Below are 15610 nucleotides of genomic sequence, written 5' to 3'. Positions count from 1 at the left end.
ATTAAAAGTGCAACTGAAAATATATTTTGTGCCTTAACAATTGGACATTAAAAAAAACAAAACAGTCTGCATTGTATTTGCGTCAAATATTTGTTTGGACCAGCAGATGGCGCTGGTAACCCAGTGGTCGGTTGGCATGCTGATATCTTGCAGTGAAGAAGAGATGCTATGCTAGCAGACAGAGCTAATAGAAAAACATGACTTTTACAGGTATTCACGTAATATTACAGATATTCTTTCGGTGCTAAAGGGGTAAGGAATCATTTATGAATATGTTTAAGAGTAGAAGGCGGCCAGAAAGAAAGTATTAGCATACACTTCTGGAGCGCCCTCTGCTGGTTGAAAAAAGTACTGCAATTCAATTTTCACAGCATCGATGTGAACCTTGATACCTCTGAATCGATTTTTAACTGCCTTACGATTAATCGTTACATCCCTAAAAATAATATATGCATTGTTGCATTTAATCAAAAAGTTTTTCAGTTTGGTATGTTGTGTTCCCATAATTTGATCAAAATGATCCACAACCATCTGCCAGCCATGATATTATGACTGTTTGCATTCTTTAAGGTTAATTTGTTTATTGCCAAAAGTTGCAACATGTTTTATTGAAGCTTTTGTGTGCATACATATTTACCTGACCAACGTGTAATAACATAAGAACCGGGGTTATTTGAGGCATACAGCAAAACATCCTTCTTTTAATCTGCAGCATGTGAGAAAACATCTCCAACACTGACCAGAAGTCAAAAGGCACAACATGACAGTATTTGTTTAATTGACAGGATGTTTGGATTAATCTGACATTTTAGTACAATTATTGTTTTTGCCTTTTATGTTTTGAATTGTCTTAGGCGAATTGCAGTGGTGGAATCACGCTGTGATACTTCTTTACAACTGTTAGCAAAAGCTATTTTTTTAATTTACAATTCCTGCTTGACTTGGTTTTAATACATTAGATATACTGCACAAAGAGAGCACGTCCCTAATGTTGCTGAATAAGGCTGGGTTTAAAAAATCGATCAATCGATTTGAATCGATTCTCCTTTGTATAGCCCAATATCGATTTATAAAACCTTTTAATCGAACCTTTTAATAAGTCTTGGAGCCTGTAGATTTGTAGCGTGGCGGCTCGCGCTGCTAGGGAGGAGGAGGAGGTAGTGAGGACACGCACCGCAGCTCTACCCAAAAGGTATTGTAAGGACTTGATTTGAGCTGTTATCACAGTTTTACAGGCTTTAATGGAGGTCGTAGTAACCTGTAGACAATAGTCCATGCTAAAGATAAACAATCAAACACAAAAGGAACCGTCTAACACCGCCATTCACTCACACTTTCCTTCGGGAACGGAATGTGTTAACATACTGTGACTCTTTCCCCACTTATTCTCCAGCCTTCCAGCCAATCAACACTCAGAACACATGTAAACAAGACACACATTAGCAGAGAAAGCTGCACGTAAACATGTTGCCTTCATGGCCATGGGAAATCCTAGTTGTTCCCTGCGCTCCAGCAGCAAATGTTGAGAATGCGCAAAAAGAAAAAGTTACAAATGAAGTTTTCTTGAAGTTTACTGTTCACAGGAATTTAAAAGTATTTACTTACATTTACTAAAGACCTGACTTATTGCACTTTAAGACAATTCAGAATCGTTTTAATTTCTGGATGCTTGCTTTTATTTACAATTATTTATTTATTGTTATGGTTGTGTCTCTTATTATACAGTTAGATTTGTTGTGCAGCCACTGGAACATTAGCACAAAACCTTTGTGAGACTCAAAGGAATGAGAATATTTTGAGTTTACTTTATTGTGTCTGTTGCCACTTTATTTACTCAGCCTGCCTGTGCTTAGAATTGATTAAGTCATTGCATTTTTGTTCTGCTTAGGTCACGTTAAATAAAACGTACATGAGTAATGTTACTGCATGAGGTTCAATTATTAATGTAAATATTCATATTTTTACTAATGCACCAAGATAAAGCTGTAGTTTCTACGATTTGCATCATTAGTTCTAATGAGAATGTTTTCTATATCTAAGTAAAATTTGTACTGTGTGATATCCTTAACTGAATCAAAAATCAATCAAAAGTGAATCGAATCGTGAATCGAATCGGGCTCTTGTGAATCGAATCTAACCCAGCCCTACTGCTGTGTTTCATCTCGATGGATTGGTCCATTCATAAAATACTGGTCATGAAACAGAGTCACATTTTTCCACATCAAAGGCCTCATAGAAAAGTAGCTTTTTGTTACTCAGATCAGGTGTGTGGAGGTTTTTAGTTATACTGTATGACTGTCGCTATCTGTAGTTTTAGTTTTATTATTACAATTCTACCTACAATTCTACAATTTCATTTAGCAGTGATCCCATCCAACAGTGACCAAGTTGGTTTAGCAGATTACATTATCTTGTTTCTGTCTCAAATCAATCATCAGAATCCCTTAACTGTTTTAGTTGACAATGATTTTAGTCACCAAAATCTGCTTCAGATTTAGGTGACTAAAACTATTTTTCTTGACTTTTTCCACAAGGAAAGATTCACCAAAAGTTCTGTTTAACTAACTTTCTTGAACTCTTGTTGAGTTCAGTTCCATCCTGTCTCACCCTCAATTTTTAACGAAAAATTAGTTATAATTGGATTTTTTGTCCTTGAGAGGATTTTCAGCTAGTTTTTATTTGTTATGGAAAATGCCAGTAAGCTTAGTCATAATTTAATCACCAGGATTTTGTTAGCATTGCGTTTTAATCTGGTCTTTTTGAAGAAAATTTTTAGAACCATACAAGCATTGTTGACCGATTACGCATCTGCCTGACTATTTTCTGCCAGTAATTAAATGATGAAATATCTTTTGTAAGATGTCAGAGAAAATAGAAGGAATGTACAATATACACGACCTGTCAAAAGTTTTAGAAAACCCTAATTTTTCTAGTTATTTAATGCAATTCAGCTTGTGAAAGTCCAATGAATAGCTTGAAATGGTACAAAGGTAAGCACTGAACAGCCAGAGGTTAAAAAAAGGCGTGGTTACCCAAAACTGAAAAATAATGTACATTTCAGAATTATACAAATAGGCCTTTTTCAGCAATAATTTAAAGCTGTTCTGCAGCAATGAAGGTTGAATCAGCCTTGAAAGCTGGTGCTACTCATTCCTACAGGTGTTCCAACTTTTCTTGGTTACTTCCAACCCCCTCTGTCTGCATAAAAGCAGTGTAGTGTTGTTGTTCTATGCTTTCATTTCAGAGTGCAATGACACAATAAACTGAAAAAGTGTGGTGTTTTAAAACTTTTGACCGGTAGTGTATATTTTAAAACAATTTTTTTTTTTGCTTTCTTTAGTATTAACCAAATCATATATGTTTCAGTGATTATGAGGACTGGCCGAGTTTGCTCTCTTCTCTGTATTTGGACAAAGTCCTTGGTTTTACAGGATTGGACATTGGCAAGCTAAAGTTTATGTCCAATGTAAAATGTAAAAATCCTGTTTTTGAAAGATCTTTATTAATTTAAATGTACTGCCAATTTTAAATAGCCTCTTTTGCTTTAATAACTACAGTCCATTTAAATGATTCCCTTAAACTTTTGGAGAGATTTCCTTCTCTTTTTCCCTCCTAACTGATGTTAATATGATCCAGAATTCATAGTTGGTTCGATGACTGCAGGCCCAAAGGCAGTGAAGCAACTCCAAACCAGAACATTTTCTCCACCGTGACTAATAGTTGGCGTGGGATTTCTCCTGATGAGCTAATGGTGTCTCAGTTTTGCTTTTACCATATCTACTGTTATCTGGGCCCTAAATGTCTTCCAGTTATATGCATAGACCCCTATTGCCATAAGATCTGGTCTTCACTAACACATATTGGTTCCATAGATCTCTCTGGATGGCTAAGGTTTTTGTGGCACCGCTGATTCAGATCATTTTTGTGCACCCTTTAACACATTTCAGAATGATTGTCTTTGACATGCTGATCTAGTAGGACTTGTATGGAAAGCCGATTGAGCATATATTAGATATCTTTGATATCTCAGTTTCCTATACTAGTGAGGTCTTTTGCTTTTACTTGTTAACTACTTAATTGTGTTTGGCCTCACTAGTTATTTAGTAAGGTCACACAGGGTCTAACTGGTGAAGCTAGTGGACGTCTTCTGATCGAGAGGTTGGATGTTCGATCCCAGTCTACACCTGTCTATGTGTTGAAGTGTCCTTGGGCAAGACACTGAACTCTAAGTTGCTCCCAGTGGTCGACTTGTGCCTTGCATGGCAGCTCAGTCCCATTGGTGTGTGAATGTGAGTGTGAATGGGTGAATGAGCTGATATGTAAAGCGCTTCAAGTGATACTAGTGGACATTTGAGTCTTACTAGTTAACTCGCAAACATTTTGAGACTCACTAGTTAACTAGTAAGGTCAAAAATAGTTGAACTAGTTTAACTAGTTGACATCTTGGCTCTAACTAGTTAACTCGTAAACATTTTGAGGCTCACTAGTTAACTAGTAGACAGAAAATACATGTTACTAGTTAACTAGTGGATATTCAGCACCTTACTAGTTAACATGTTGGGTTTTTTCTCTCTACTAGTTTACTAGTACATGTTTCAGTGTTCTACTAGTAAACTAGTGCAGTCAAAGACCTCAGTAGTACAGGAAACTGAGCTTTGATATCAAAGATATCTAAAATACAGTATATTCAATCTGCTTTCCATAGACTTGTCTAGTTGTACCAATCAACAAGGCTTGGGGATCAAAACTACTGGAGACAAAATATTTTTAACAGATTAAGTATAACATTGTGTAGACCCCATAGATAATAGATTGAATATAATTTGCTGGAAAAAGATGTAAAAGGTTGAAATTGCAGCTCGAAAGTTTGTTTTGATCTCCACTGTAAACACTCGATTTAACGTTGTTGGAAAAGTGTTGCACATTGTATTGTGGGATATGGAATCCCGTAGACAGATGCATATATAGTGTTTTTACTTCGTTCTAATCTTGATTTCTTGTGTTTGCCCCCAAAAATCCTGCCATGTGCCTTCCCGACACATTTCACGGACCAAAAGTGGCAGAAAAACAATGGTAGAAGTTTGTTTTTGGGCTTACACTAGAAGTTTAGAATGTGGTTAAATTGAATGAGGTGAGTGAAGTGATATCACAGGGAATCAAGGAGAGAAATTAGAACATGAAAGGCACACTAAATCAGAAGTAAAAACTCTTGTATTCTTCCGTCTACGGGACTCCACATCCCACAATGTAATGTGCAAAAGTTCAAGAGGTATTTCAACCCTTTACATTTTTTTTTTCTTGAGGTAATGAGAGTTGATTTATTGATCTATGAGGTTTTTTATCTGATCAAAATATTTTAGTCTCCAGCAGTTTTAGGCCTTTTTTGTGTTGTAATTTTAAGGTACTTACGTATAAATAATTCACCATACATCATGTGTGAGTTTGGCATTTGGGATAGCATTTACTCATCAAATATTTGAAGACTGAGACTAAGTCTATGCTTCTGGTGTGAGACATGATGTCATAGAATAGGCGAATTTCCCCCCAAAATGCCAGCAACCAGTGATGTAAACAACCAAGTGTGACTAGTGTTTACCAACTTATCCTTAACCAAAAAAATCATTAAAGGTTTTATTGACTCAACATTGGTTCACTACAGCACTTAAACAGTAACAGTCCATTTGCGCCATGGTAACTGAGGCGTGTGTTTACTGACGGTGGCGTGAATGACACAGAGGCGTTTGGGAATGCAGACTTAGGTTTTTAAGTTAGTTGGGCCCGACCTGCTCCCAACCAATGCAACGTCTCGCCTCTAGTACTTAACCTTGCACCTCAAGCTGAGGCAGAATATTGGCAGTTGAAGGTTTGTGTAAAATCACTTTTACAGATGGTTCTTGCTTTTCCTTGTTGTGGTTTCTATCAATCTAAGGGTAGAATTATTACTATTGATTAGAAGTTGTTCAAAACAAAATACCAGGCACACACGTTTGAACGAGAATCGAGTTAAATGTGTTTTCCACTACAGGAACTCTTTCTTTTCAAACTGCATTTATAGATTGTCTGTAAAGGTATGTTAAAGACTCAATAAAAACCATTTCACTGAGAATTTCAGGACTTTTGTTTATGAGGTGACCCTTTGGAAAGCTTTATGGTGGGAGAACTGGAGGTTTTCCTGTTCAGTGTACCAGCCAGGAATAGTTAGAAAAGTTAAGAAGACTTGCAGACCTAATCATTGGTTGATGGTTCCAAGACTTGGGTCATTGTTCTTTGTGTTGTGATGGAGCATGTTTTGTATGTTTTAGGAAATCCAAGCCACCTGGTATGAGAAGCTCCACGAATGGGAGGATGCACTGGTGGCTTACGACAAGAAGATCGACATGAACAAAGACGACCCTGAGCTCATCCTTGGCAGAATGCGCTGTTTGGAGGCCCTGGGAGAATGGTATGTTATTAGCCATACCTGCTGTGCATCTAGTGGCACTTTAAAAAACTCACTGTTGGTGCCCTAAAGACTCAGACACACTGGTATGTAGGGGAGAGTCAGCATTTCTAATGACTGTGTTCCCTATGTTTGTTTTTAAAACACATTGGCCCTGAGTTTTTTTAGTTTTTGTGCAATTAGTCGAAGTGATAAAACCCAGAACAAAACAGCTCATTTCAGTTGTCTGTCTTTAAATTAATGAAAGAATGAAATTAACGAGTTGCTATAAACGCTTCCATCTCTCACTAGTTTGCTCTTTCCTGTAATGCGTGCTCACAGCAGCTTTCTCTTTTAAAACAACTTAAACGGGAAGCACACCGACCGAGGCCCAAAAGCCACACGAGGCACTGCCAATGTAATGGAACCTCACCACAGCTGCATTACCACTTAACTACAACCCCTCACATTCAAAAATCATTTTTGGAGTGGAAACAGAAAATCACAAGATCTCCAAAACACTCACAGTACGTGGATTGTCAGAACATCTGACACACAGCAGATGTTAATTATATAATCTACCGCCCGCTTGTCATTGTTGTGTACACCGGTTGTGTTTGTGTTTATGTTTGGATGGGTAAGGCTGGCATATGATATAACAGGGGAATGGTTAAAAAAAGAAAAAGCACTTAAGAAATATTACAGTGTTCCTGAATGCATTATGGTACTAATGTATTATAGCGTGTCAGATATTGACAAATAAAATAAACATTTGACATTAGTAAATATTAAAATAAATAGTTTAGTCATTAAAAGTTTAGTCAGAATATCCTGAAAAACAAATCGATGAAACTAAATATTTAAAACCTAAAAAGGCCAGTAGAAAAATTAAGTTAAACATAGAATACCTAATATTCTGTTGATTAGTTATCTTTGTAGATTGTAAATGCTGAGTCAGCACAATCTCTACACAGTTACCAAATAGCTCAAAAGAACACGACAGGAACATGGTTTCAAGTTTGTGAGCAGTATGTTGAAAAAAACAGAGGAAGAAACAAAAACACTGCTCTTATAGTTAGGGTTCGACACATGGAAAGAAGAGCTCCCTCCCACTGAACAAACTTGGCTTTTTACTTTGTTTGTTCACCCGCAGAGTTGTTTTTTACTTATTTGGCAATGGTTTGACAGAATATGAATGAGAGATGTGCATCATGTGTGTATTTCCTGCTGAAATAGGTTAAACAGAAAAGGAAGATAAACTGTGCTTTGTCACAGACAGTTGGACTATATTCATTCATTCCTGAGCTGATATCTGTTTTCTCTCGTGATGGCGAGTCCAAGGTGTTGGCCATTAAATGCACTTCACAGCGGTACATTGTTCTGCCCTCCTGAGATCACCATATTCATTCTAATTGATATGAATCCATCAAGATATTTTGGAATATTTTGTGACTGAAAAAGGCTAAGTCTTTTCCAGGCTATTTGAAAGCTATAATCATGCCTCTGAGCTGTGGGTAAATGCAGGGTCTTGTGACTGTTGGCTTTGACTGTTGGCTCTGTACAGCCAGCGCACCTTCCAACCAGATGCCTCAAGAACCAATGCAATATTAAGGAATAGTTGCTCTTTTTTTGGGATTCTTAGATGGCTTAAAACTGCTCTCTATATCAGTATTCATCCAAAAGTTGTTCTAATCCACTACTGGTGCCAGTTTGCCTCCAAACACACTGACAAAGTAATATTTCTGGTGTTTTCACCGATTGAAAATTGTGCCACGTCAATGATGGATGTTGATATTGTGGCTGCCACTGAAACACCCGAATACGGCCAAAATTTAATGTCAAAATGACATAATATTGCAGGGAACACCATAAATAAACCAGAAAATAAAAGTGCTTCAATCGAATCACTGTCTTTCTTTTCTGGCCAAGTAACACAAGAATTCATGGTAAGAATGGTCTAAGTTTTTGCTTCAATAATATCTCAGAGAGAGATGGAGGCGAATACCAGTGAATAGTCGAGAACTCCCAGGGGAAAGCTTTCCACACTTCTTGAAAAAAACATTCCCGCTCTTGTGCCGTATTTGCATCTTTCTACGAGATTACTACTAAATCACATGACCATATGTAATGGATGTGTCAAAAACTTTAAATTTTCCAGTTTTTCGATAGAAATGCATTTGATTTATTGATTCATGAGGCCTAGACTTTGTCTTTATCTGTGTTGTAGAAAATGTTAGTTATTGTACCCAGCAGTTTTAAGATTTAAACCCGATGCACAGCATACAGGTGTTTTTTTTTTTTTGTCATGACCAGATCTGATGGGATATAGATTACCTTGACAGACTGGTACCGTGCCGGCTGTTTGTCCAAACCTGCTGCCAGTCTCATAATGCCTTTTCCTATCAATATATTTACTTGTACACTGTCAGTGAAAATTCCAAAGATGTGAGTGATGGAAGCTAAGTCGAATGTTTTCACATTTTCCATCCAGAAGACTGTGACACACAAATGAGTGTCCCAGAGCAGTTTGTACCCATTTCTTATGCTAGCAGATGGAAAACAACTTTGCTTCAATGACCTTCATTCAAACCTTCCTTTTGTTGTCTCTCTTTCATTTGAAACGCAGGCATCCTGCCTGTAAAACACATGCTTGCATTTTGCTGTCCTGGACGGTGCACTGTTGGTTGTTAATGAAGAAATAGTCTCGGATAAACAGTCTTCACCCCCCTATGATGTTCATCTGTATAAAAATTCATGTGCATAAAAAGGGATGGCTGATAATGGAACAGTAACAGAAACCAGGTCTTACCCTAATCCTGTATCCTTGTCATCCTGAGCCAGAATAGCTCGGCCTTGTTCCATTTTGAAATTTCATTCACTTCAGAATAAATACATGTGCTGTATGTTTTGTTGTTGGAAGATGTACTGACATTTTTGTTATGTTAAGGAACCTGACGTTGTTCACAGACATTACTAACAGCAAGTTTTCTTGCAAACGCAGGCTAACACACGAGAGATGCACAATCCTCCTCGCACATTCATTTCCACTTTTTTTTTTCTTTTTCTTTTTTTCACTTTGTCTGCACATGCTGTCGAAGGTCAACACTACAAGAAGTGCAACCTTTTAAAAACAGCAATGCATGTTTTGTTATTGCAATTAAATAACTGAATTTATTTAATTGCATAATTGTGACTATCACCAGCCCTCCCTAAGGAAGGGTAAGTAACACTTTATTATAGGGAATATATAAAAAGAGAGAGCACTGTGAGGGGGAAGGGAACAGCAAGTCAGGGTAGGAAAATGGGAAGTGTTGCATATAGGTGGGGGGAAGGGAAGAGGGAGTCAGGGTGGGAAATGGAAATGGTGGGGAACAGTTGACTGCTTTAAAGTGAGAGTGAGATGTGATGTTATAGTTGTGCATATTGTGCTTATGTTGAGAAATCCATTCAGCCAGACTGGTGGTAAGTGTGGAGCTTAAGTATAATGGTGGTGGCCGTGAATGGAGGGAAGGAGTGAGTGGTTATACCTAAAACTGGTATTTGGGATCAACGTGTCTAAGGTTAAGTTCAGTTTGAGTTTATCCCACAGCCCAAGACATGCCAGTGTGTCCATGACCAATGTTTGTGCAAGAACCCAAGCGCTGCCCCGGGCCCAAAGATGCAGCCAGGCCAGCAGTAAGAGCGGGGACCAAGGAGCCCCAGGCCACCCCCCCACGACTGAGCAGCCACCCAGACGTCCCCGAGATCCCAAGCTGAGAGGCAATCACCGTCACCCAAATACACACCCGAGAAAGCCTCAAGTGGAGGGCCCAGAGAGCCCCCCGCTCACAGGCAGCCAGCGGGCGTCCGCTATTTATTTCCACTTTCAATTAGAAGGATGATTTGGGATGGGAATCGAAAACCGGTTCTTTCTGAGAATCCTTTCCTAGGAATCGTTTGATTGCTTGCCTGTCAATTCCACTTATCGGTTTTTCTTATGTTGCATATATGTAACGATAAACTCCTCCAGGTCCTGTATATTGTGTGTTTATGCGAGCACCAAGTGAAGCTCCTCCCACCATAGAGTTGTTTGCTGTCCACCGTGGAGAATCCACCTCCTCCACCCACAGCTGTGTTGTCCTCTGTGCTCTGTTTGTAGCGTCTCTGTTGCTATGCTACTCACTTCCGGGTTCTGTATACTCGCACAAAAGTTGCTTCTTGCACGGACTTTTCTTCCAAAAACAACAAACTTCAGCATGAACACACACCTCGTCGTCAGTTTATGTCCTCATAACAAGTAATCGGACACAGGAGACGGACTGGTACTGATTGTTGTCTTTAGTTTGCTCTTTCACACACGTTCACACACACGACTGATGACGTTACATGTAACAACGGGGACAGCATCTCTGAAGGTCCATATATAGAAATGTAAACAAATGCTAAATTAAAGCTTTACCATTTATATGCATAACAATAAGTGCAGTTGTACTATTGGTTAATATGTTCTTTTTAGAATAATTATTTGTTTTATGTCTGAATTAATTTTGGATCAAGTTGTTCAAGTTCAAAAGGAGCACTGTAAATATTCTCAAATGTTTGTAGCCAAAATGTGTCAATATGTTGTAATACTAATAATAATAATAATAATTCATCAATTTTATATAATGCTTTTGTATATATTATTATCCAGTGAAAACCATCTATACCTGGTGGATTAAAAGAGAGCTGATATTCCTGCAGGAAATTAAAGAGACAAAGATAATATAATAAAGAGTTAAAGCAAACAAATCCATTTGTATTATTTCATTTCCTCACCCAATGAGAATCGGTAAGGAATCGAACCAATAAGCAGTATCGATAATATTATTCTTATCAATTCCCATCCCTAAGGATACCACAAATGTTTTTGGACTGTCAAATTGTGGACACACTATGAAGCTCCAGGCTTGTGTCTTTTATATCACAAACACAATTGGTCCTTTGTTAGGTGTGTTTTTTTTATTGATTGCAGTTCTTGTACACCTAATGTGATTGTTTCTTTGGTCACTATCTGAGTCAAGAAATGTAACCAATCTTCCTACAAAGTCGTCAGTGTTGTTTTGATCTTCTCCAGGGGCCAGTTGCATCAGCAGTGCTGTGAAGAATGGACGCTGGTCAGTGAGGAAACACAGGCTAAGATGGCTCGGATGGCTGCGGCTGCTGCCTGGGGTCTAGGTAAACACATTTTAAGTGTGTGCCACTCACCTGTTTACGCTTTGGTCAACCAAGTACATTAAGATCTGCAGCGATTAGTCCATGTTTGTTGCATATACAGATTGATAGAAACGGTTACCATTCTGCTAATGTGAATAAAGAGAGGCCAAATCATCATTTAGCTTTGTATACGTTGAATACAAAATTTTGTGTTTAAAATACCAGATATTTTTTTCTTGGTATTTATCAAATACCAAAAAATATTTGACGATAAAAGTTGGTAAAATTTAATGGTATAAGAAAAAAAATTGGGGATATATCACAATAATTCACCGCACGTAAACACCTGGTATCTTAGGTGTCAGTGTACTCCCTCACTCAATGCAATTTAGCTTGGAAATTGATTTCACTTTATTTTCACGAAGCATACTGGGCACTTATATAGATGTATGTGGTTACTTTTTTTTTTAAGAATCTAAGAACTTAGAATCAGAATCTGTTGTATAAGCAAAAGTTAAAAGAGACAGATTTATTTCACTTATTTCCATTTGTTCTAAGAACCCCAAAAACATAGTATTTGAGGTTTATTTTCCCAAACTCGTCTGTTTTAGCCTCTGAAATGTGACTTTCTGAGCAGTTCTAAAATTGGGCTGTTTAGGGGCCTACTTATGCATAGTCATGAGTTCGTCTCCTCCTCTGCTCTTCTAACTACAGGAATAGTGCATGTGTCGCATTGTGTCACAAACATGTCAGATCAGTGATATAACTAGGGATGTATATTATAAGGATTTAGCGATTCCGATGCTTTATCAATTCGTGCTTATCTATCTGTTTTTTTTATCGAGGCTGAAAAACAAGTAGGTAATAAGTACAGAAAATAATACAACCTGATTTATTAAAATAAATATCAGGTTTATTAATATAAATCTTAATTATTTCACCCCTATGAAAAACAATACTCAAATGAGTCCTCAATAAACAAATAAGAGGTTTGAGTAGTTGTCGCAGGACGACGGAGGAGGTGGAATGTGTGGGGGCATGGCCCCTTAGGGCTTCTGTGCTTTTTGTATTTTCCTTTTTTTTTTTTTCTTCTCTAAATAACAATGTGTTCACATTTAAATGTTTGTATATAGTTGTTTAAGGGTATGTCGGAGTTTGCACACCCACATGTGCATTAATTGTTTCTTGTATATACTGTATGTATGTAGGAATAAGATACAGCCCTATTGTGAAATTTATATTTCATAAAACATGCATTTGTTGGAAACTTAGATTAATGGAAAATATGAATTGATGGAGAAGGCGTGGGATCAAACAAGGAGGGTATTTGAGAGCTTGTCCATACTACTTTTTTTACAGTTGCTTTTTTATCTCTTTTTTCATTATTTTTATTTTATTTCAAATAAAATAAACTTTAAAAAAAAAAAGAATAAATAAATGAAATAAACAATACTCAAATGAGTAAAATGAGTCCACAAGTCAAGTGGCTATTGACTTAGGATAAAAAATTAACCTAATTTTTATCATTAGCCAGTTGTTTAATCTTACCTGCTGTGCTAGTGCTAGCACTGATGCTGCTGCCGCTAAGTGTGTCAAAGACACGGCATTGCTTGCGTATAATGCTAATGGTTGTGTTATTGCCTTTGGCGCACAGATCCCTCGTGCAGGAATTACATGTGACGACCCCTGAAGTGTTGTCCTTGTTTGTGAAATGCCGCAAGAAGCCTCTGTTTCCTCTGTTTTACAGTGGCAGAAGAATCGATAGCGGAATTGTAACCGGTTAATGATGCGCATCCCTTGATATAACAGATACTAAAAATGTGTCTGCTCCCTGGTGATACACCGAACCACAAAATACCCTGGAAACCACAAGAGCGGAGTACACCTCCGTATGAATAAATAGTGCATACACTACAGTGTATGTTAACTGTGGAGGCGTGGCACCGGCAGTTGGCAAGTTCTGTATTTTGTTTTACCAGTAGCCATCACTCCTTCGCTAGCGAGAAAAACAATGGCAGACTTTTGCTAAAGTTTTCTTCAGGTTCAGGGTGGAGTCCATGGGTGGAGATACCAGTGGAGGGGAGGGTATTGTCTTTCCAGATTTCACTTGTGACATCACAAATCAACAACTCTGTGTTGTAAGACTGACACAGACCACAAACAAAGGACTTCATTAATTTATTTAATATTTTGCATGCCGTGTGGACCACATCCGCCAGTGGTCCAGGGGGCGACTCCCACCGCATGCCGGCCCAGAGTGGCCTGCCCCGTCTCACCAGGGCCAGCATGATGCCATGGCACCCTCCACAGGGAGGCAGCCCCGGCCCCCCGACAAGAGAGGACGCCATCAACCACCCAAGTAGGGCCACCCCTTCAACCAGGCAAACCCAAGTACCCCCTGCCAGGCACTGCCACCCCACACCAATGCCGCTAGCAGGTCATCATCAGATGGTCATGATGTTTTCATTTAAAAGAATCCCTTTAAAGTCAACTTCAGCCTACTTGGAATTAATATAAACGGATAAACAAAAAAAAACATTCCTTTGTGTTAGATGTTGCATGTGTAAATACTGAAAATGTAAGACTAACACTGCACATAACTGTAGTAACTCACTGGTAGACTGAATAGGAAGCCTGCATTAGGCCTTTTAATCGTTCTCTCTGTGTCTCAGTGCAACATTACGGGAAAAATCCTTTGCAGCTATTTCCAAGTTTCCCTCACATTACCATATGGGAACATTATCCAGTCAAAACATTGACATATCGTAAGATGAAATGGTGGAGAAAAGCAGGGAGGACCACAGCGCAGAAGAAACCTCTGGGTTTTGTGCTCCATGGCTGTGCAAACGAAAACGTGCACCCTGAGGCGACACCTACCCCAGCAGATGTGTCCAAGTGAAGGTGTTGTTTGAAGACAAATGACTAAAGCCGCTGTTGTTTGTATTAGCACAAGCTGAGGGAGGGGATGTGGTTCAGGGAGTTTAGTGAAAGCCTTCTGAACTTCATTTTAGTTTGATCAAATCTGAACACTACACACACACACAAATGAACACTGCACCAATATTTCACCTTTACTCACTTTGCGTCCACCAACCTGGCATGGTTTATAAATTTATATCTTTGCCGCTGAATGCCAGAAAGCAATGATGACATCCTTCATGGAGCCATTTTTCATTTATTCTTTATTCTTTGTCTCAAACTTCACGACAGAAGCACTAGCAAAACAATAAAAACAAAACATTGAATACATATGTTCTGATCACTATACAGAGAAAAACAAACAGAAAAACAAAGAAATACATTTAACACAAATGAGTCATATGTACCCTTCAGTTAGAGAGGGGGCAGGATGAAGCAAAGCTAAATCTAGTCCTGACCCTCCTTACTATCAGTGACCTATTCTCAGCATAAAGTGGTCAACTCATGTCCATTCCAGCCAAATGCAAATACAGTGAACAATATTATAACAAACACACACAAAGAATAATACGATAGTGATCTCCTTACTTTGTATGCTCGTATGAATCAGTTAGAAGTAGTTTGTATTGTTTTTTAAAAATCACTAAGTTTTTACAAGACTTTAAATTACAATGAAGTTTGTTCCATAATTTCATACTACAAACAGAAGGGCACAAGGTTTTTGAAGTTGTGTGGACTTTTGGATAAACAAATTTAAGTTCTCCCCTTAAATTGTAACCATTGTCTCTTATTTTGAACAGTTTTTGTAGATCATTTGGTAATCCGTAGAGCACAGCTTTGTGAACTACTTACACAGTTTTAAACTAAATAGACAAAAATTAAGAGTTATAATTTTGGTATCTTTGTTCTCCATCTTTCTTCCAGGTCACTGGGATAGCATGGAGGAGTACACGTGTATGATCCCCAGAGACACACATGACGGCGCATTTTATCGAGCAGTGTTGGCCCTTCATCAGGATCTCTTTTCATTGGCTCAGCAGGTGGGTTACGTTATCGCCTATAATTTTCAAACATGTTGTCTTTGACCACAATTGACAG

General features: G+C 38.2%; 1 protein-coding gene across 1 annotated transcript in view; it reads left to right on the top strand.

The window, feature by feature from the left end:
• The window catches only part of mtor (mechanistic target of rapamycin kinase), a 145916-nt gene that overhangs the window by 66839 nt on the left and 63467 nt on the right, over positions 1–15610 (top strand). The window contains exons 30-32 of the mRNA XM_028452859.1: positions 6303–6442; positions 11514–11614; positions 15437–15552. Of these exons, the coding sequence (XP_028308660.1) occupies positions 6303–6442; positions 11514–11614; positions 15437–15552 (357 nt within the window). The remainder of the gene's footprint in view (positions 1–6302; positions 6443–11513; positions 11615–15436; positions 15553–15610) is intronic.

This window comes from Gouania willdenowi, chromosome 7 (assembly GCF_900634775.1).
Source record: "Gouania willdenowi chromosome 7, fGouWil2.1, whole genome shotgun sequence".
In the NCBI taxonomy this organism is placed as follows: domain Eukaryota; kingdom Metazoa; phylum Chordata; class Actinopteri; order Blenniiformes; family Gobiesocidae; genus Gouania; species Gouania willdenowi.
This window is presented reverse-complemented; position numbering and strand designations above follow the sequence as displayed.